This window comes from Manis javanica, chromosome 13 (assembly GCF_040802235.1).
Source record: "Manis javanica isolate MJ-LG chromosome 13, MJ_LKY, whole genome shotgun sequence".
Classification (NCBI taxonomy): Eukaryota; Metazoa; Chordata; class Mammalia; order Pholidota; family Manidae; genus Manis; species Manis javanica.
In genome coordinates, this window is record NC_133168.1 from 38768215 (window position 1) to 38791566 (window position 23352).

At 34.0% G+C, this 23352-nt stretch overlaps 1 protein-coding gene across 1 annotated transcript in view; it reads right to left on the bottom strand.

Moving 5' to 3' along the window:
• Positions 1 to 5472: 5472 nt before the first annotated feature.
• Positions 5473 to 23352, bottom strand: part of CEP85L (centrosomal protein 85 like) — a 174361-nt gene continuing 156481 nt past the window's right edge. Inside the window, exons 11-13 of the mRNA XM_017680016.3 lie at positions 15800 to 15907; positions 13558 to 13789; positions 5473 to 10069 (exon numbers count right to left, since the gene is read on the bottom strand). Of these exons, the coding sequence (XP_017535505.3) occupies positions 9906 to 10069; positions 13558 to 13789; positions 15800 to 15907 (504 nt within the window). The 3' untranslated portion in view covers positions 5473 to 9905. The remainder of the gene's footprint in view (positions 10070 to 13557; positions 13790 to 15799; positions 15908 to 23352) is intronic.

Sequence of the window (23352 nt, forward strand, 5' to 3'; positions counted from 1 at the left end):
CCCTTATTTAACACTCTGATGCTAGAAATAACTTCATTAATTTTAGCAATTGCTTTATTAATAATTCAAAATTTGTGGAATAATAAAAGACTGACAACACAATGAAAATAGTTTATCTTTCTTTCTCTAACAGAATTGTTGAGAAATTATCAAACCAAGTATTTTAGAACCCAATTCTTATTTCCAATAAAAAACATACATTTATTAAATGTGCACTAGGTACAAGCTTCTATGAGGTATGCGAGGATAGGGAAGATATGGTTAGACATACTCCTATCTAAGCTGAATTTTGGAAAGCAGAAATGGGAGGAAGTTCAGCCTACAGGAAGTATTAATTTGGCTGGGAAAAATGTAGTATTTTTGGAGCAGAGCTGAGTGTCCACTTTAACCATTGTATGTGTATGTGTGACAAGACCAGTGAAAAGCAAAATCCTGAAAAAGAGAATAAGGAAAAAAAGAAAAGGACACTGACTGTCAGGGTAAGGGTCTCTTTAGTAGACAATGGGGAATGACTGTAGGTTTCTGAGAACTTGATTAGGGCTGCCACTTTGAATACTATTCAGAAGCAGAGATGCAGGATTAGGAGGAGAAGGAAGCTGATGAAGTAAATATATCATTGAAATAGTTTAGAAAGGAAGTCATTTTTGTGTGGTGATAACAGTTCCATATAAGTATGAAAAACAACTCTAGAATTAACTGCACCCTACATCACTGTAGCAAACAACTAGATCAAAGGTAACAAAGGACAACAACCCTGGCAAACAATATTTTAACTAACAAAAAAGGGGTGGTAGAGTACCCACTGGCAGGCTGAATGTTTAAAAACTGGTTGTGAAAATGTCTTATAAGAAACTTTTAATAAAGATTTCCAAGCTAGGAAATTCAGATCAACTCTTCCACAGAGAACAACTAGGAAATGCTGGGACAAAAATCTACTTCAAGATATTGGAGAGCTAATGATGCAGTAAAAAAATTTATAGGTCCAAGATTCACAGAAGAAAGAAACTAAAAGAGGCTACTCTGGGCTTTGGGGCTTTTTTCCCTTTACTGCTGTCTGCCACCTCTGGAAGAGATAACTCAGAGGAAGAGAAACTGGCATAGTTTTCCTCACACTTGTGGACCTAGGGCAAGGGTTTCCTGTAAGGCCAAACTTATGGCTTTGATGTCAGACAAGTACTCAATTGTGCCACTGTAGCATAAAAGTAGCCTTAGATAATATATAAATGGGCATAAGCATGTTCCAATTAAACATAATTAAAAAAATAAGGTGGTAGGCTAGATTTGGCCTGTGAGTCACTAGGTTGGAAGATAAAATTGGAATACATAGCCCTTTTAGGAGGGGAGGCACTGCTAAGTGTCATTGGCTTTGGGCTGGGACTCTGCTAACCCAAATGTAGAATGGCTCTGCCATGGACTCAAACTCTTGCTCTAAGTCATCTGAGTTCCTGGGTTGATTAATAGTGCCCTAGCCCTTCCAGAAACAAATCTAAATCCTGTTTGGAGTAATATAACATTATCCAGAGCCTCAAATTATGTCTATAATATTTTCATCTGCAATAGTCAGTTCTCAATCAAAAATGACCAGGCATGTGAGAAAGTAAGACTTTACAAAAATGAAGAGAAATAGGCAGTAGAGACTAATTAGGAATACAGATAGTGAGCTTTAAAATATTTATGGTTAATATGCTCAAGAAATCAATGACAAAATTGAGAATGCTAGCAGCAAACTGAAAAATCCTAAGGAAAAATCAAATAGAAATTCTGAACTGAAAAATACAATACCTGATATTGAGAATGCAATGGATTTCTCAGATAATAAAGTATAGCTAAAATGATAAATAATGAATGGAAGATTCATCAGAAGAAAATAGTCTGAATGAAGAGAAGAGGGGGAAAATATAGTAGTAAAGAACCTAAGACACAGAGGGGATAAAAGAGAAGCTACACATAATTGGAGTCACAGATGACAGGAAGAGAGAGAGCAGGGCAGAAACAATACATAAAGGAATTGTGGCTGAAAATTCCTGTATTAATTAAAGACATCAACCCACAGATTCAAAAAGCCCTACCAAACCTAAGCAGGGAAAATAAACAAAACCACTCCTTGGTGCATTATAGTAAAACTACCAAAAAACAAGGAAGAGACTTCAATAAAATAGTAGTAAACCTAATTCAGCAGCATATTAAAAGGATTATATACCCTGACCAAGTGGGATTTATTCCTGGAAGACAAGGATGTTTCAACATAGAAAACTCAATTAATAACACACCATATTAAAAGAACAAAGAAAAATTACCACACAATCACCTCAACCAATGCAGAAAAAGCATGTGACAAATTTCAACATCTTTCATGATAAAAATATACAACAAACTAAAAGCAGAAGGAAACTATGTCAACATACTAAAGGCCCAAAAGTAAATAATTCTTCTATTTTATAGTGTTTGTATATGAACTTTTTTGTTTACTGTTCCTGCTTCTTGATCTGCCTTCCTGAATTTCCTGTTTCTACCTGAAATTTGGGCATTTCCTTATTGAGGTCCATTGATGTTAAACTCTTCCCAGGTTTGTTTTTATGAAAGATGTCTTTACTTTGCCCTGAGTGGTGAATGATAGTTTAGATGATTCTATGTTGACAGGTCTTTTGGTTCAGCCTTTGGATGATACCATTCTACTGTCTTCTGTCTCGTTACTACTTTTGAGAACTTTGATGCTCTAATTGTTTCCTTTATTTTCTACCTCTTTTAAAAGTTTTCTTTAAACTTAAGATTTCGAGTTTTACTACAATGTGTCCAAGTAGGTTTTTTTTTTCCCTTTTTCTGGCTTGAGTTTTATTGAATTTCTTGACTTTTCAAATTCATGTTTTTCTCTGTCCTGAAAAATTTACCAATCCTGGCAAATTAATATGATCTCATTAAATATTTCTTATTTCCTATCTTCTCAATTCTCTCCTTTTGAAAACTCCAAAGAAATTTTTTATTAGACCATCTCATTATATCCTTTATATTTCTAAACCTCCTTTTCTGGGTGATTTCTTCTTGATTATATTCCAGTTTGCTAATTCTGTTTGTAGCTAATGTGCTATGTAATGCTCCATTTAATTTTTAATTATATTTTTCATTTCTAAAGTTCTATTTTTCCCAAAGTTTCCTGTTCATTTCTTTAAGTGTAAGCTTTTAATTGAATTATAGAAAAGTGCACAAATTAGAAGGACACAGCTTGACAAATTTTCACAAAGTGAACACATCTGTGTAAACATTACCCAAATCAAGAAATGGAACAGCTCTGGAAACTATAAATTCCTTTGTGCCTCTTCTAGTCACTGTATCATACATGAGTTTTGTATGGTTTTGAACTTTATAAGAATTTTCTCATACAGTAATTTCAATTGTATTGTATCTGGTAATTATCTGAAACATTTAGGGCCTGTTATTTGTTGGTTCTGCTGACTTTAATGTTTTTTCCTTGTATTTAAAAATTTTGGATTTTGAGCTCATGTTCAGACAAACTCATGGGAATTCAGTGGGGACTCAATTCAAAATACTCCTTACAGCAATATTTGTTTTGTTCTATCCATGATTCCAAGGAGCTACTAACCCTTTAAGTCAACTTTTGGCCTTAGGAATTCTTGGCCCGCACAAATAGCACAAGTTCAAACCTCATTCTATGTGAATGTAGGGTTATGGTTGCAAATCAAGGAGACATTTTTTTATTCCCCTGCCTGGGGTTGAGTCCTTGAAAACCAATTCCCTTTCACTGAGGGCAAATTTTCCTCCCATATGTTTCCTTTATTGTATATGTGATTCTGGGGATCCTGGCTTTATGTACAGGTCTTAATTCCAACTCCCTACTTTATGTGGACCAAGGTCTTGTCATCTGCCCTCCCTTAACTGTTAAAACTGAAGGTGATCATTTAGCACAATCACATGATGTAGTTTAGCATCACCAATAATGGTACAATCATTATGAATTTTCAAAAGTGCTGAATGAGAAATGTGCAGACAAATGTAACATTTTTGCCAAAAATATTTAACCTGAATCCAATCATGAGAAAAGAATCAGACAAATACAAATTGTGGAAAATTCTACATTGACCAAGACACTGACAAATGTCACTACTGAAAAAATTCAGGAATTCTTTGGAAAGACAATGCTTTTTTTTTTTGAGGCCTTAAATCACGGGTCTTAACATGATCTTTTTTGAGGTACTTAAGCGAAACAGTTTTTAAGTAAAACAGGTTGGATAAAATGGACAGACTTCTTTCTGTGATCACACTGAAGTTTGTCAGGGACAGCAGTTTTATTTAAACATTTTAGAAATCTCTTACAATTTCAGTACTCAACTGGAATCTCTTCTAAATCAAGGAGACTCGTAACTGACAGAGTGCTCTTCCTTGTAAAGTGTTTGCTCTACTGGATTCACACTCTGCCATTTTATGTAATCACACTGCCATTTTATGTCATTACTAACAATGTATTTCACACCTCTTTTTAACTAAGTCCTCTGTACTTCTATACAGAATGATTCTACTTGGTTGGGGAAGCAGGCACACAAAGAATCTCAAACTATTGGCAGAATCACTGGGATGTACCCTATCAAAAGCTCTTTGTTGACACAACCATCAAACACTTCTTTTTACCAGATCAAAAATAATCACATCTTTGGTTCTGAAGGAGAAACCTCTTCACTAATCACCTTAGAAATATTTTATCCATTCTTTTATTTCTAAGACATTTGCTTGCAACCTAAGTAGGCTGTGATACATGATTTCCAAAGTGATCCTTTTGTTAACGAAATTAGATGCCTCATTAAAAAACTGACAGTGCAACACCAAGTTAGATGGGCTGAAAACAGATACTGCTAATCCAGATATCAGCCAGCTTACGGGAGACACTGGGGCTACAGACCCTATGTGCTGAAGAACAAGGATGCCATCCATGGGGCTGGCAAACCATCAGAGCTGAGTTGTCAGGTCCACTGCACAGTAAGCTTTTAACAAGGTCATATTTGAATGTGTTTCAGTAATATTTCAACCTTTGAATAGAAGGGGAAAATATCTGACTTGTTAGCCCAATCTTTCAGCAGTATGGAAAACTGAAATTGGATTTTGTTTTCTGGAAAAGTAGAAAGAAGACTCTTGATTTAAATAGGGATTTTAGAAATTCAGAAGGAAGACACAGCACTATTAGTTGAAATGGATACAGGCATGACTTTGCATTTTGGACCCGTCAGAAAATCTCCGTGTCCTTCATGGGAAGACCCTAAGAAAAAGCTTTTTAGTAACTGAGGAGAAATTGTAATAGAGACTTAAAGCAGAAGTCTTCGTGTTCTAGTCAAAGATTCTCTTGTGTACTCATAGAAAGCTTTTACATAAAAGTCAAGTCAGCATACTCTTATCACTGAGAATTCAGGACAGTCTGAAATTTCAAATACATTTTTATATTAACATTAGGCACATAGAAGACATAAATCTTTTTATAAAAATTTATTTCTCTGTAAATACAAATTCCAACATCAACAAACAACAGTCCAGTGGAAAAATACTTAGCCATTAACATTGGAAACTTTTTAAATTTAATAAATAGAACTTTGGCATTCAAATTCTAGCTGTAAACCCATTAACAAAACAGAAAAACAACCCCTTTACAAAAAAAGAGGCAAGAATGATAGATTAGAAGGCATAAGCCAACCAGTGGCTTCACATTTTTTTTTTTTACAATAACAGTATTTCAATTAAGTCATGACCATTGTATTTACACGAGGTACTCTGGTTGGTTCAAAAACTGAACCTAGTTTACAAAAACCACCAGTCACAGTGACTGATTATACACTTTGCTGTGCTTTTAATGTAACCACCTAGCACCTTACTACTTTTCATCACACCAATGTGATGCCGAATTTTATGTTTATGTATTTAAATAACTATACATGTATATACACACATATACACACACAGAAGAGTACATTTCCTAGGAGTTCCCTGTTTACACAGGCTCCAAAGACATGTATCTGACACCTCCTCTCATGCTTCCTATGATATCTACCTAGTAATGAAAAATCGCTCCTTGCTTAAAAAAAAAATCCTTAATCAGGTCTATTTACAGAAGAACAAGGTGCAATAATCAACATTCTTATAGCTCATGTAAAATAGAAATGAATACTTACTATAGGCAAAAAGGCACAAAAGGTTCTCTCTGTATGCAGCTGCAATAGTGTTGTTAATGACTGAAAAAAATCCAAAAACCCAAAATCTTTCCCCCTTCATGATTACACAATTAATGTATAATATTATCACACAGCAATACACCACCATGACATTTTGAGGTGAAGCTGTAAATTATACCAAATAGGAAATAGTTTTTTTTGTTTTCTGAATACTGAGAAGAATTGTCAAAAATGGAAACTAAATGAATTAACTTTGTCTCTGAGAGATACAGCTCCTGGCAGTTTCAAATGACATAGTCTGGGTGAATATGACTATGAGAACTGCTTATTACCATAATCATATATCTATAATGATAGAAATCTACATAAAATGCCAATAGTCCAAACTAAAGGTGTGCTGAGCTGAACTATGCTATGTAAAAATTTAGTTCAAGTTCTCAGCCATTGTGTTATTCAATCAACTATTATGGATATTGAAAGAACATTTTCCCAATAAAGTAGTTCCTTTCAAAATATCCTCTAAGAGAATCCTATGTCTTAAACTATGACAAAATTAGTTTATAAGCTCATTAGTATATCAAAAATGTACATCTATTTTAGCAACACTTTCCAGCCCTTGAGATTGTCTCTAATAAGCTAATAAAAAGGAGTCTAATTCAGTTTAATTGTCATAACCAAAATAAATGTCAATATTGTTAACATTAAATATTGAATCCTACTTCACGTATATAAAGGGGCCACACTTATTTAAAAAAAAGAATCAGCCATGAATTACCTGGTTAATACTTAAGCTTTTTAAAATTAGAGGCCACTGAAATTTACTAACAGTTTAACCAATGTCATCCCTTTTTTGATTCAGTTAATTTTAAATGCCCAGGCGATTGGTTCTTTTATTGAGACAACTGTTACTTTATCCCTGCTTTAATGTGACCAAGGCAGCGCAAGTTCAACTTCAAAACCCAGAAGACCAACAATCAATGTCAATACTGAATGAGATACTTCCTAATAAGGAAATTTTCAAATAGATTTACTTTAAAATTTAGGTTGATTTTCATCTCAGACATATATCATTGAAATAACTCCTAAGAATATCCTAGTTCAAACTAGGACAAGACCCTGTCATGTTTCTAATTGCCCATGTTACTTTGCCAACAGTAAAATCTTTGTTTTCGATAAGATACCAATATGATTATATTCTAATACAGGAGGTTGTCTTGGGAAAGGGGGATTTTCTGAAAAATCAAAATCAAAGTTAAATACTAACAGATTAGACTACTACTAGTTTCATTTCCCTCAAAACTGCCCCCCAAGACTGTCTATGTATTAACTAGGTCCTTTCATAAACTCTAGAGTCCAGGAGATTACATTTTGTAACTGAAGGTTTTAGTTAAACTATATCTCATTTTCCTTTTTGATTCATGGAAACTGAAATACATCAGCAGTAGCTTGTCAATTTCTTGTTAAAAACTTTTATCAAAAGATATGTGAATTAAGTCAAATTCTGTGAAGTTTAGAAAACTTATATTAAAAAATCAAATGTTATTTTATCCTAACTAAGCCGGAAAAAAATTATCTATGATAGATCAAAACAAATGACCAAAAATTTGTTTAAAACAATAACCATAAAATCCTAAAACATACATTAAAAACCTAGGAGACATTTAAGTACAGACGTAGTGACCCAAAGAAGTGAATATTTGCCCATTAACTAGTACTATTTATTTTAGGGTGCCTTACTTCCACAATTATGGACACTGGAATGGGGGAAGGGATTCTATCCAAAGAAAGTATAAAAAGGTAGTGTACTGCACATGTGGTTTATCTCTTTCAGATGTTATTATTTACTCCACAATCATTTTTACAGATATTAATTTGATGCAAGGCAGAATTTTTTGCATCAGATTTCTGGTACAAATTTACTATTCCCTGATTGTCTTCAAACCACCAACATTACAGGACAAAGGAACATGTCAGAATGTCGAATTCTTACCAGTGGCAAAGTCCCTCCTTATTTGGTTATGGATGTTGGTATACAGAATCACAACAGTGCACTGATTTTTTAGTGCCCAGATCCTAATGAGAAAAGCAGGGAGTTCAGGCACTGAACAGAGGGAAGTCTGATGTTCTTACAGTATATTTTAACGGATGAAATGTAACTATAAATGACTTATCGAGCACTGCATATAAGCCAAATTCTGAACAGAATGTCTTCCTGAGTAGTTTCCTTGGGGCTTTATCCCACATATGTTTTCACTGCTGAAAATATTTAAGAAAAATCTTTTCTGGGAATAACCTTTATACCAATATACAAGCCTGGCAAGAAAACAGATATGTGATAAGCTGTTGCCCAAAACAATTATTATCCTGTTTGACTCACATCCCTTATTTCTTCTACCATTTATTTAATCTTGACCTAAATGAGATTTGGTTGCATCAAGAAAACAAACGTATTTGTAAAGGACATTGACTGCCATAACTAAGTACAGTCAAAATAATGTAATGAATGCTCTGAAGGCAATAAAATATATAGTCCTTCCAAAATATCAACAAAAACAGGGAAATATTCATCTCGAAGCTTAAATAGTTCTATGTCTACTTAAAATTCAATTGCATTTCATAGTGATATCCTGTACCCAAAAAGAACTAACCTGGCCAAGTTCGTATTCTAGAAGAAACCGTTTTTAATTTACTTTACTTAATAAAAGGAATTGGTGGATCACGTGATTTAGATTTTGTTTTTATGCTAGTGATAATTCAGATATAAAGAATTCAAGTTGGCTTTTTCTTAAAGTAGTCTCAACTTTAAAACAGAAACAAACTGCTAAAATGTAAACCTTTGAGATTTGGATAAGTAAGCTATTGTTCCAGAGTCACTTTGTTAATCTTTTACCATCTGATAGGAAGCCTTACAAGGTTTGCATTAATTATATATGACTGTGTTTACATTGGTATATATACAAATACAGGATTTTAAATAGTAAAGGATACACTAAAATTAGTTCAAATTATCTTAAATTATCTTGTAATATATAAATTACAATGCTAATGAAAGATTATCACATTAAAATTTCACACCTCTAAGGCAATCCAAAATAATTCTGGAAAAATAGCTGACCTATCTACAGTACTAAAATCAATCCAACCCCACAGCCTCATCATCTCAGCACACTGGTTGTTCAAAATACAAAGGTTTTGCCTTGCTGTTACCACCTTAGAACACTTGCCTACTGTTTGAACTCTTGCTCAGCCAGCCCTTGAAAATGACAAAGTACAACACAAGCTTCTACATGAAAGAAAAGAAATACAAGAATAAACAGTATGTGCCTTTTCTCAGAAGCTTTGCTTTCACCCTAAAAATCCTTATAATTTTATGAATAAACACACTTGCACACATACACACACACAACTATAGAATAAAAAGAAATCCTACCCTTCTAACTGAAGGGCACTATTCACAGCTTGGTCCTACAATCAGTAGTTTGAGAATACAGAATTTTTTTATACAGTTTATCACATTTTTCAAATGGTAATTCAGTTTTTTGGCCTGATTAGATAAGCCCCTTTGAAATCTCCTTATATTCCTTTTATACCCACAACAAATCCACAGAAAAAGAAATCCTACATGTAACTCATATGTCACTGGCAACTTTCCATTATGGGTCCTAAAAAGAAATATGAAGAACTGTAACACAGCAGCATTTAACAAAGCATCATTATTGCTGTGGGACCAACACTTGATCACTGGGTGATGCAGTTGTCTCCCATGTCCTGAGCATAGCGGTCTGATATCGTAGTCCTTAATTCATCGATGTCCCTTCGTAACTGGCACACATCGGACAGTTTTTTAGTGAGTGTTTCTGGGTTCTGGTCATTCTCAGTCTCTTCAGCTGAACAGTTCATTGCTATGAAAATAAAATACGGAGGGAATGTCTCACATTTTTTTGAAAAAAGGCATTTAGAATTTTCAAATTAATTATCATTGGAAATAATGTTGTACATTGAATACCAGTTAGGCTCAGGTTTAAACTGGGCATCATTCAATATTAAATAGATCTTATTTACTTGGTTCTTTTAAAATTTTGTGAATTAAAATTTGTTAAGTTCATAGAGTAACATACACAAATTCAACATGGATGACAATACACTAAAAGTAGAAGATAATATGCTTTAACAGCTCTTTTCAAGCTCAACTAGAGCATTCAGTTCTTTCTGCCTGACAAAAATCTGAATATCATTTGTGTAGTGAGGAACAATATCTTAAATTTTTATAGACTGCAAAGTGGAAATTCATTGATGTGAAAACAAAACAAATTTTTATAATATATGGTGTGTGTGTGTGTGTGTGTGTATGTATTTGTTTGTTTGTTTGTGTTTGCTTTTGAGTTGGTATTCTCTAATCCCACACAACTGAATCAGGCTGATAGCTAGTTGCCCAGAGGCTGAATAACTGAGGGTTAGGCCCTGAGTCAGCTAGTTTTTACTATTTACTCCAGTTCCTCTCTTTGTCAGCATATCTCAGTATAAAAGGAGTTGGAGCCAGTGATTGTGAAATAAACCTTTCCTTATTACACTTTCATTGGCCTTGATAGCTTGTTGGAGATATGAGTCAGATATTGTTATTTGTTATTTTAACAAACACTAACTGAATACCTATCATGATCCAGGCTATGTGAAAATAATGGATATAGTGACTTATTCTTAATGATTTACATACACTTTCACAAACAAGCAAGCTGTCAGGTATTGTAGGTGGCCTACCACTACATACAGGCTACAGAGGCACAAGGAAGATGACAACCAGGCCTAAGCGAAGAGGGGGCAGGTTTCCTGGATGGGCCAAGGGAGCAGAATGAACAAAGGTAAAAAGGCAGAAAACCAAATATTCTGATAGAATTCAAGAAACTTCAAGAAAATCAGTAACCAGCTCTAAAATGGGAGAGCACAGATTATGAGAGAGAACTATGCTAAGAAAGAAGGTTGGAGAAGCAGGTGGAGGATACCTCTCTTTGTTTAAGGGGAGTGTAAGTATTAGGAAATCAGAATCAGCATTTAGAAAGATCATTCTGGCAGCAATGTGAAAAATGATTTGCAGGGGAAGGGGATTAACGAGATAGAGAGACCAGTCCAGATGAAGGGCTATGAAAGCTTGAATTAAGGGAACAGTGTAATGAAGATGCAATGGTAGGAATAAATGCTACAAGTAGGAGAGGACTGATAGAAAAGATAGAGCTCAACCATCATAAACTTGGGTAGGCATCAGTGACTAGGCATGGGGCATACACAGACAGAGGAAAGAGGGTGGAAGCTAAAATCTGGGTTGTAGCAACAGATGGGTGGTGATGCTATCCTCACTGAGAGGGGAGGCAGGTTTAGGGAGGGAAGAAAAGTAGATTCTGTTTTTGACATAATGTCTAGGAAACAGCTGGTTCTAGCATACAAGTGAGTGATAAGTATCTGTATGGGTCAAAGGTTCAGCAATAACAGAAAACAACAGGACATGGATAAGATTACTCAGAGAAAGTATATAAAAAGAGAAAACAAGTCAACAGCAAAGGTTTCTGGGAGATGCCAATATTTAAGTAGCAGAGAATTCTACAAAAGATTGAGCCTGAGCAGTCATAAAGGTAGAAGCAGAGCCTAGAGAATAATGTCACAGAAGCTGTGTCAGCAGAGTTTTGAGAAGGGTGAGGTGAACACTGTCAGCAGATAATGGACAGACTGCTGAGATAAGGATTCAAAATACTTCACTGATTTTTGAAAATTAGCTGGATGGTCAAATTTTCACAGTGCCAAACTAAAAGGTAAGGATTCTAGGGCTAAACTTTAAAACTAGAAGGGGTATACACTGGGAAGTGAATATGGTAATACTCTTCAATCTCCCTTTTATTCATATTAGGATAAATCTCTTATCCTATTAGTGGAAAAGTTAAATACTTCATAGGATAGTGCAAATGTAGAAAGTTACAAAATAATTGAAGAGTGGCCAGCTCTAAAATGGTGTAGAAAATGAGTCTTTTGTGTGTAAGCTTTTGCTTCTTGCTCCAATAGACACTGTTAACTAAACCACCACATGTTCACCTAGCAAACTTCTCCTTTGCCAAACACCAGCTATTCCATGGAGCCTTCACAGCCCTTCCTAGGTAGATTTAGTTGTTTTTTTCCCCTTCTGCTCCCCACCTCCCTGCCCATCCTTTGTCCATTTTCCAATTACAGTACTTATTACAATGCTTTAATAATTTGATTAATATGTAGGCAAGAGCTGTGTTCAATTTATGTACATCATCAGCACCTTAGTGCTTGGACTACAGAAAGCATTTAATAATTACTTCCTGAGTGAGTGAATATACTTAAACTTTGAGGGGTTGTTTTTAGATACCCACATTCAATTACGTATACACACATCTATGAAGTTGAGGGGAAAATTCCGCAGACATCTGAACACAAGTGATATACTAGTGATTTTTAATAAGTGCTATACTTTGATCAAGAGTATTATTTGGTTTGCTAAACTAATATGATGTAAGATGGTAGAATATTTTTGATGAAACTGGAAACAAAACCAGACCTCATTCTAGTCACATATTAACCATATTATTAGGCAGTTATTCAATACATGTTAGTGCATAAGCCTTATGGCCTTACTCCATTCCTATCTCCTTATTGATGTCCATTTCTTTTGTACTAAAGAGACCAACATATCACTATTATAATAATTTAGGACCACATGCAGAGATGAGTGTTCCTGAAAAAGCACAGAAGGGAAGGGACAGTAGGGTATTCCTGCAGCAGCTCTCACAACTAAATGTGGAGGAGGGCAGAAATGAGGCAGAACGGGCGGGGGTTACACTGCACCAGACAAAGCCAGCAGGTAAGCATCCCAAGGGAAGCAGATCTGTCGGCCACAAAAACTGCCTTGTGTGACAGAACTAGCATTTACATTTAGCAACTGCCATAGAACATACACTGTAGAGGACAGCAAGCAAATATTTCTTCTCAACTATTTTACCATGGACAGATAACTGGGTCATTAATTTATATAATTACCATATGAAAGCAAATAAAATTGTTACTTTTTAGAAAAGTAATCAGGAAATCACACCTAACTACCACTCCAGTCACAGAGATTCAGCATAGCTCATTCACACAGGCAGATGTGCAATTCTGCCAAGTGGCAGGCTGTATCAGCTATGTCGCTGCTCATCTCTCTAAGTATAATGAGGTTAAGCTCTTGCAATGACACAGTAACAGGCACTCAAACACACACATACTGATTCAGAGATTTATAAATCCAAGTAGGAAAGGAGACAGAGAAAAGGCAGAAGTTCCTAATTCATTAAGACAGGTTTCTAATTGTTAAGCAATACAGTAAGGACAAACATCAGCCACTTACATCTGATTCCCAGTAATAATGAAAGATTAGGCTCTTTGCCCTGAGCACGCTGATTAAGAATACTACATAATGCCTTTAAGTCTAACAAACAATAAGACATTTCCTTGAACAGCTGATCAATCACACTGAAATCAAATAGTGGCCACTTGGAGAGAACTGTCTGCTGCCTAGATTGGTCTGCTTCCTGGCCCTGATCCAATAAAGAGCATGTCTCTTCTGTTTGCCCTTGATTCTGCAATGGATAAAGAAAACAAAAATAAGATTTTTAGAACAGAGAAAAGTACTCAAAAGCAATACAGGTTAACATTCACATTTTTCCCTGTCTACAAACAGAGTCACATTATATGGGTATTAACCAAATTTAGCTGCATACACACAGTAGGAAAGAAAAGAGAAAAATAATTTAAATAGTGGAAATGTTTCCTCTGTGCTATTTGATGCCCAAGGGTAAACCTGAGAGAGGAAACATAAACCCAAATAGTCTTAGTTTCTAGGAGTCTCTTATGCTCTCACCTAATGCACATCTTATATAATGAGCATCTTACATAATGAGATTGTGTATGTATTTTTCTGAGATTTACTCCAAGAACAAAAAGAACTACAAGAAACTTAAAAGTTCATCCTGTAGTTTTATTGTTAGTAGCAATAGTGATTTAGTTACTTTGAAACTATTTCTTGTATATTGAGAAAAAAGTATATTATGTTAATGTTGATAGGAACTAAAATTTCCAGTGTAAGAGAAGAATAAATACAAATATAAAAATCAAAGAAGGAAAAAAACCCCCAAACACTCTTAATTGTTAACTTTGAGTTGGAGGTATCAATAGGAACTCAAACTTTATTACATTGGAAAAAACTACCCTCACCCCATCCCCCCAAATTGTCACCATCTACTCCTCAGCCTTAAAATTGCTAATTCAAGGTAAGTTTAATTAGTTTTCCAGTTGAGACTGTATTTCAGAATAAGCAATAGCCTGTGTTGATGAGGAAAATATTTTTTAATAGATGACAGCTAATAAATGTAAAATGAATGATGATGATGTAATAAGAAAAAAATTATCCTTTTAATCATCTAATGATTCAGGCAATGATCACCAGTTGGTACCCAAAACCATCAAGGCAAAGGGTATTAGCAAACCACCAGCATATCACCCACAGATTACTATTTGCAGAGGCTATAACATTACAATGGTTAAGAATCATCTTAACCTAAATGAGATTAGTATTTGTCACTTAAAGTGGAATAACCCAACACATAATTTGACGATGTGAACAATACCCACAAACTGTTCATGCCAAAAACTGTTTGACCTGAATGTAAAGATAACTTTACCTGTAACTTCTACCTTGCAAGAAACAGAGGGTGTACAGAACAAGATAAATGACACCATGAGGAAGCAATCAGACAAATCTAGGTCTAACAATCTACAAGTCTATAAGATAGTAAGCCCACTTTTGTCAATAAGGCACTAATATAGGAGAAAAAAGAGACCTTATAATATAAGACAAAAATGAAATGTAACTCATGGTTCTTGACTGAATGCTGGTTCCAACAATCACTATAAAAAACATTTGAGGAAGAAGTGGAAAAATTTTATTCTAGACTAGGTATTATTGAATATCAAGGAATAATATTCTTATTGTGTGTGACAATGGTTATATAGGAAATAGGTAGAGTTATATAGGAAAAAAATTCCTGATTTTTGGAGATACTTTCTTAAGCAATTGGAAGCAAAATGTCAAGATAACAGTTATAAAACTAAAATAAGTATTTTTTTGTATAACATACATTTAGTATACTAACTAAACTGATTGAATGACATTTGTATACATTTGTATAACATGCATTAAATGCAAGCTAAGTATTTTATCTTGTAATTAAATGAAGAAAGTGTGATCTGTTCCAGTGATGACGTGTCAATTATACCTTCCTTAAGGATTTTCAAGGGTCATTTTGCTGAAATTCAATTTATGCCCTATTTGAGGACTTTGGGGTGTAATCTCTACATAACATTTGACTTTGCTATAGCTAAATCTGCAGAAATGTATTCTAAGACACAAGAAAAATTGAAGTTTGTGTTTCTGATTACAGTTTTGTAATAAACCTAATGGATTAATCAATTGGCACATCAAATCAAATCTTCAATTTAAAAATGTCCTATGTATATGTATAAAATTAGCCTTTGTTTTAAATTAGGTACCAAATCAGCCTTTGAAAGCAATTTGAATTTCTTCTACTCACATCAAGCAATGTTTTTCTTAATTTCTGTAGGTTTCTTTCTTTCTTTTCCAGCTCTTCCATCATATTTTGAGTGGTCAATTTTTCTTTAGAAAGTTTCCCTTGCATAGACTAGAATAAAAAGAATTGGAAAGCAAAGCATGTTAACACTTAAAGCAAAATGCCATCAGGTAAGTAGCCAGGAATTCTGGCCCTGAATATTTCAGATCTGTCCTCCCCAGCCCCTTGGAAGATGAAGCCTTCACTTTTAAATCAACCCAGATTACTTCTAAAGTGGTTGCTGCAAAGGAAAAAAAAAATACCATCTTTACCAAGAAAGTTTTTAATCTACATCAAACATGTTAAATCTCAAGTTGCTGTTTAATGCTATATTATATAATCCTCATTTTATTGATTTTTGTTTATATATTGGGAATGTATTTTCAAGCCTATACTTTTTGTTTTACATTTTTCTTACGATTAATAAAATACAAGATAGTAAGACTATAAGAACATCTCTCCTTTCTATCATTTGAAATGCAGCTAAACCCTTCTCTCAGTGTATAGTATTTGAAGCAATGAATATGATGTTGAATTCAGGCCAAAGATTTATATAATATGGGACTTTGATAAACTAATCCCTTTCTTAACTCCATTATAAAATTACAAATTATCCAGACATGATAGCAGCTTAAGAAAATCTTGAGAACACCAAAGCAGCACATAGGATATTTTAAGAGTACCTGTGTTATTTTAGCTTATAAATCTAGTTTTCAGCTACACACCGAAGAAAAACTTGCCATAAACCCTGTAGTTCTCAATTATTTCTAGGTGTTTCTATCAACATTTTTCCTATTGTTAAATCACAAGAGCAATAAACATATGATCACAAAAGATTTCCTTTTCTTCCTCAGAACTGTAACAGTCTCAACTCTGAAAATACTTTGGAATGCTGACCACCTAAATAGCACACAATCCACTATGAAGGTTTTTTCCTCACATTATTTCTGAATGGAATAAGAGAGGATAGCTGTCACCCTGGAATGAGATAAGACTGAATATAAAGCAGTTTTTGCAGTTAACAAGGCTGAGACCTTGTTGCTTTTTGGTTTCATTTGTCTGCTAATTTCTGAAAAAAACTACATTTAATAACTCAAAAGCTGGATACAAATAAATTAAGCTCCATGAACAAGTATATTTCCTTCCAGGGAAACTTGTTTTATATTTCACGAAAATGAATCTTATAGCACAATGTCACATGGGCTGAATATGCATATTCTGGGATACAGAGATTCCTTTGTAACTGCATTTGACTGAATTAAAACCTATTTGATTGAATGACATATGGAGATTTATTTACCTAGTTTATTGGCTTGATAAGATTATTTGGCTGGAATCCAGATTTTATCCTAAATTTTAAGATTTGTGACTGTTTCTTAGAAATGTAGAAAGTACCATAGATAAACTACTCTAAATCTCACATTTTCCACAATGGAGGTGCTTTCATACTTCTATAATTCTTTAGAAGATTAGTAGTATTTTTTATTTTTGCCAATTCGGAGTCATTCTGAATGTGACTAATAATTAGCTAGTAACTCTGACTAATATGTCCATATGTAAGACTAAATTTAAATCAGTGAAGAAACAGGCAATTTTCTCCATCAGAGTAAGTCAGATAAATATTTGGTAGTACTGCTGTTTGTCGTTAAGAGGGGAAATTTGACTTGGGAAATATAGCAAGCTTAAGATGTTGTGTTGGTAGAGCTCAAGGACACTTATGAAGCAACCTTTAATAGGGGAAAGAGTTAACAGATATGCTTATCCTAAAAGGACCAAATGCTGTGTAATTTCTAGGACATACTAGGGTATGAGTTCTATAGCTGTCTGACAATAACATTTTACCTAAAAGATCACTTCTCCATCCTGAATTGCATGAAAAAAAACATGTTTAAAGTTTAAGAAAAAAGGGAGGTACAGAAAATTTCCACTAAGCTTATAGTGGGATTGGTAAAGTTAAAATCTTATATTTTCAAATGTGTATTTTCTCCTTAAATTTCTAGTTTAATAATAATGTTTTTAAAAAATTCTAAGTTACAAACCTACAGGTATTTATCACAATTGCTCTTCAAGTTGAAAATGGTTTTAAAACAGATTTGCTGTTTGATATAAATATCCAGAAATGCTAACCACCTTTTGCCCATATACAAATAGCTCAAGCGAAGGAAAGCCAGTTGTACCTTAGCCAACAGATTCTACACAATTGCAATTCAAGAGAAAATACTTTGAAAGAAAACTATGTTAGCAGTTTTACTATATAAACACCCACCCCAATGAATACATGTACATGCACACACATGCCATAGAAGAGTTTCACAAATATGTTCCTTCATGCAATCACTCATTCAAAAAAAATTAGTCACTCAGTGGATGACATATTAGTGAACAGAACAGTCAAAACTCTTGGTCCTTCTGGAACTTTTACTAGGAGAAAAAGACCAAAGAAAATAAACATAAGAAATATTTAAGTTACATAGTATTGTATGTTAGATTTGACTGGTGCTTTGGACAACAAATAGAGCATGGAAACGGAAGACAACTGAATCTCAAATTGGGTAGTGTAAGGGCTAATGAAAAAAGGTGCATTTGTGAAAAGGTTTGAAGGAACTGAAAATGTGTATACCATAGATATCTAGAGTGTGTTTCAGTCAGTGCAAAGGTTCTGATGCAGGTGGTGCCTTCTGTGTTTGAGAAAAGCAAAAGAGCCAGGGTGGCAAAATGTAGTAAAAGATTATTAAGTCAGAGAAGCAAAGCAGTATGAGGAATAGATTGTGTTAAGCCTTGTAAGCCAGTGTAAGAACTTTGATTTTTACTTTGGAGGAAATGAGGAAACACTGAAAGGTTTGAGAAAAGATATGATGTGATCTGAGTTTTGTTTAAAAGGTCACTTAGGCTGATGAGAATAGAAGGTAGGCAAGCAAGGATGAAAGCAGAAAGAAATAATCCATATAAAGAATAAAGAGGGCTTGGACTAGGGTGGCAACAGTGGTGGTCAGGAGAAGGGACCAGATGCTGGATATATTTTGAAGGTAATAGGATTTGCTTACAAATGAGATATAAAAGAGAAGTCAAAGATAGGTCTAAGGTTTCTGGACTGAGCAAATGGAAGGGAGGATTTGCCTATATGGAAGGTATATCAAGGCTTATTATTTTTGTCTGGGAGGATAAGAAATTCAATTTTGGACATGTACTGTCTTATCTGTCAAGTGGTGATGCTGAGTAGGCAATTGCATATACATACACTTGGCAACATCAGGGGAAGATTTTGAGCTGGTGATAAAAATTGGGGAGTAGTGAGCACATGTTATATCTGAAGCCATGAGATGAGGTAAGATCACCAATTGAAACATAGAGAATTCTGGAAAAGAAATAAATGCCCTCTTATGAAATATGATAAAATATTTTTGGAAATAATTTACATGTCTTCAAGATAAACAACATTAAATGTATCTCAAGTGAAACTAAACTTTCCCCTAGAATATAAAATGGAAAAATTTCTATCTAGTAAGGCATTTTGTCCAATTTTTATGTACTAGTCTATTAACCTGCCTGTGTTTTTATTATAGTAGGATTTATGCTACAGGTCTTAAATTTATTGTATCTAATTAAATAAATCAGAGAAAAACAAGGACCAAAAAAAACCTTAAAGTGTTAATCTGAGATTTTTTTGGTTGAAATTTTAATTTATATATTTCAACTGTCTAGAAACAAGGCATAAGTCAATAACTTTAAAATTATTACTGAGAACAAATCAAAGCATTCATACTGTTATGATTCTATTAATACACACTATTTTTACAATAGCACATGTAACAATACATAAAAAAATAATACTGCTATTATAGAAATAGCATTTAATAAGAAGCATGTGTTACATAACAAAGTAAGATAATAATGGCACTTAAAAGCATTAATAAAGCAGATGCATTCTTTGAATGAAATTTAATGGTATTTTTTCTCAACACCTTTTAAAAAACTAGTTAGGAGAAAGTTTGTCTCCTACATGAGGCCACTCCATCAAGACTGGGAGAGGTGGCTATTTTATCTAATGTATAGAAACTAACATAGTCAAGGAAAATGAAGAAACAGGACTATGATCCAAATGAAAGAACAAGATAATACCTCAGGGATAAAATAGAGATAAGGGACTTACCTGATAAAGAGTTCAAAATAATGGTCATAAAGACGCTGATCAACGTCAGAAAAACTATGCATAAACAAAGTGAGAATCTAAGAAAGTACCAAGTAGAATTCATAGAGCTGAAGAATACACCAACTGAACCAGAAAATACAATAGAGGGGTTCAACAGAATACTATGTGAAGTGGAATGAAGGACAAGTGAACTTCAGGGCAGTAGAATGCATCCAATCAGAGCAGAAAAAATTAAGAGTGAAGATAGTTTAAGGGACTTAAAGGACATCATCAAGTAGACTAATAGTAGCATTATAGGAGTCTCAGAAAGAAAAGAGAGAGAGAGATGAAGGGGCAGAAAACTAATTTGAAGAAATAATGGCTGAAAACTTCCTTAACCTGGGGAAGGAAACAGACATCCACATCCATGAAGCAAAAAAAGAGTTCCAAAAAAGATGAACCCAAAGAGACCCACACCAGGGCACAGTATAATTGAATTGTTAAAAGTTAAAGAAAAGGAGAGAATCTTAAAAGTGTCAGGAAAAAAACAACTTGTTACACACAAGGGAACCCCCATAAGACTATCAGCAAATATTTGACCATAAACTTTGCAGGACAGAAGGGTATCGCAATGATACATCCAAAATGCTGAAGTAAAACTTTCAAGAATACTCTGCCCAGCAAAGCTGTCCTTCAGAACTGAAGGAGAAATAGTTTTCCAGACAAGCAAAAGCTGAAGGAGTTCATTACAAGCTTTAAAGAAATGTTAAAGGGACTTCTTTAAGCTGAAATGAAAGGGCACTAACTAGTAACAGGAAAACATATGAAAGTGTAAATCATACTGGTAAAGATAAATACACGATAAAATTCAGAATAACCTTATGTTGCAAAGGTGTACTAAATCACTTATAAAACTAATATGAAGGTTAAAAGACAAAAATAACAGAAATAACTATAATAATTTGTTAATGCATACACAGGATAAAAAATAAATTGTATCAAAAATATAAAAAAATGGGACAACTATATCAAACTATAAAGCTTCTGCATAGCAAAGAAAATCATCAACAAAATGAAAAGGCAGTCCTCTGAATGGGAGAAAATATTTGTAAATTATGTATCTGCTAAGGGGTTAATATCCAAAATATTTAAACAACTCATACAATTTAATAGCAAAACCAAAACCAAAAATCAAAAAACAAAACAAATCCAATTAAAAAATGGGCAGAGGCTCTGAATAGACATTTTTAAAAGTAAACATACAGATTGCAAAACAGGTACATGAAAAGGTACTCAAAATCACTACTCATTAGGAAAATGCAAATCAAAACCACAATGAGGTATCACTTCAACACCTGTTAGAATGGCTAATATTAAAAAGACAAGAGATAATGAGTATTGGCAAGGATGTAGAGAAAAAGGGAACATTTGTACACTGTTGGTGGGAATGTAGATTGGTGTAACCACTATGGAAAACACTATGGAGGTTCCTCAAAAAATTAAAAATATAACTATCACATAGTCTAGCAATTCTATTTCTTGGAATTTATTTTAAAAAACAAAAACACTAACTCAAAATGATATCTGCATCCCCATGTCCAGTGCAGCATTATCTATAAAGCCAACACATGGAGACAACCTAGGTGTCCACTGATGGATGAATGGATAAAGAAATTTTGGTATATACAATGTGGTTTATGCAGTGGAATATTAGCTATAAAAAAGTAAATCTTGCCACTTGTGACAATGTGGTTGGACATTGAGGGCATTATGCTTAGTGAGATAAGTCAGACAAAGAAAAATACTTTATGATCTCACTTATATGTGAAATTAAACTTACAGATAACAGAACACATTAGTGGTTGCCAGAAGCAGAGGGGAAGAGGAACAAAATGGGTGAAAGGAATCAAGAGGCATAAACTCCTAGTCATAAAATAAGTCCTGGAGATTTAACGTACAGCATGGTCCATAGTTAACAATGCCATATTGTATATTTGAAAGTTTCTGAGAGAGTAGATCTTAAAAGCTATCACAAGGAAAATAAAAAGTAAGTGGTGAAGGATGTAAACTAGACTTCTTGTGATGATTTCACATTATATAAAAATACCAAATAATCATGTTGTATACTTCACATATGTTATGTGTCAATTAAATCTCATTAAGAAATAAATAAGTGAACAGTTAAAAAATAAAAACTGAAGTACAGAATTCATGGTAACAGCATAAAATTTTGGAGTCAGACAAAACTAGATTCTGGGTCCACAGCTTATGTGCTGTGCAATCATAAGTAAGTTATTCAGTCTTTTTAGGCTCCAAATACATCAGCAAGAAGTTACAACACTGTAAGGTACTCTGAAAATTATGCAATGGGTATGCAGACAATACTTTTGAGTGTCTGCCTATTCACAGACTCCACGAATCACAGGAAGTAATATTTGTACTGGGACTCTATAGCCTTGGGTCATAGCTCACTGGAGCAGGCTGAGTGAACACTTGACCAAAACTGAGGAACTGGACCCCATGCTCTGTGAATTAAGTCTCTGTAAGTGACTGGAAATGAACTGTAGAACTTAGGGGCTATGGGACAGCCATATTTTGCCATGAGAGTTAAAGAGGGAAAGGAAGTCAGTCTGCAGAGAGAGAAAACAATGACAAACCCTGCAATGAGAGAAGCAAAAAAGCCTCTTCTGAAGACTGGCTTCATTCCTACTTATGGGTTCCACAGATATTTCTGCATTTTTAAAATACAGGAGAGTCTACTATTTTTCCTTAGGCTAAACTGAATTGGTATGCTTGCTTACAATCACAAAGCCTAAGTAAGTTTTACCTAGTACAAAATATTTATGCAAAAACATCAATTCCTTTCTTCCTATATAAAATTTTAAAAAGTTCATTTCCTGTATCAAATCACTATGACATACACTTCAAATATTTTATAATTTTGTTTGTCAATTATACCCAATAAAGCTGGGGTGGTGGGGGGAGAAGCCTGTTCCAAATTGGCATTATGGATGAATTTTTTGTGAGCAAAGGTTTTTGGTCTGTTTTGTTCACTGGTTATCTCCTAGAAGAGTGCCTGGCCCATGGTAGAAACTCTGTTAAGAGTTATTGAGGAGTTGAATTAATAAATACATGAAAAAGTATGAAGAAGTAACTACTCAGTACTTAATTTAGTTTTTAAGTGAAAAGCTATGCTTACTCATTCAAAAATAATTACTGACCATCTTTTATATACAAAGCACTGAGCTAAGTGCTGAATTGGGTAAGAATTGTTCAAAGACCTTTAGAGTACCCATTATAAAACTCTTGAAATAAGTGTCAGATAACAAAACCATGCATGTTATTTGATTTCAAGGAGCTAATAATGACACCATACTATGGGGTGTAA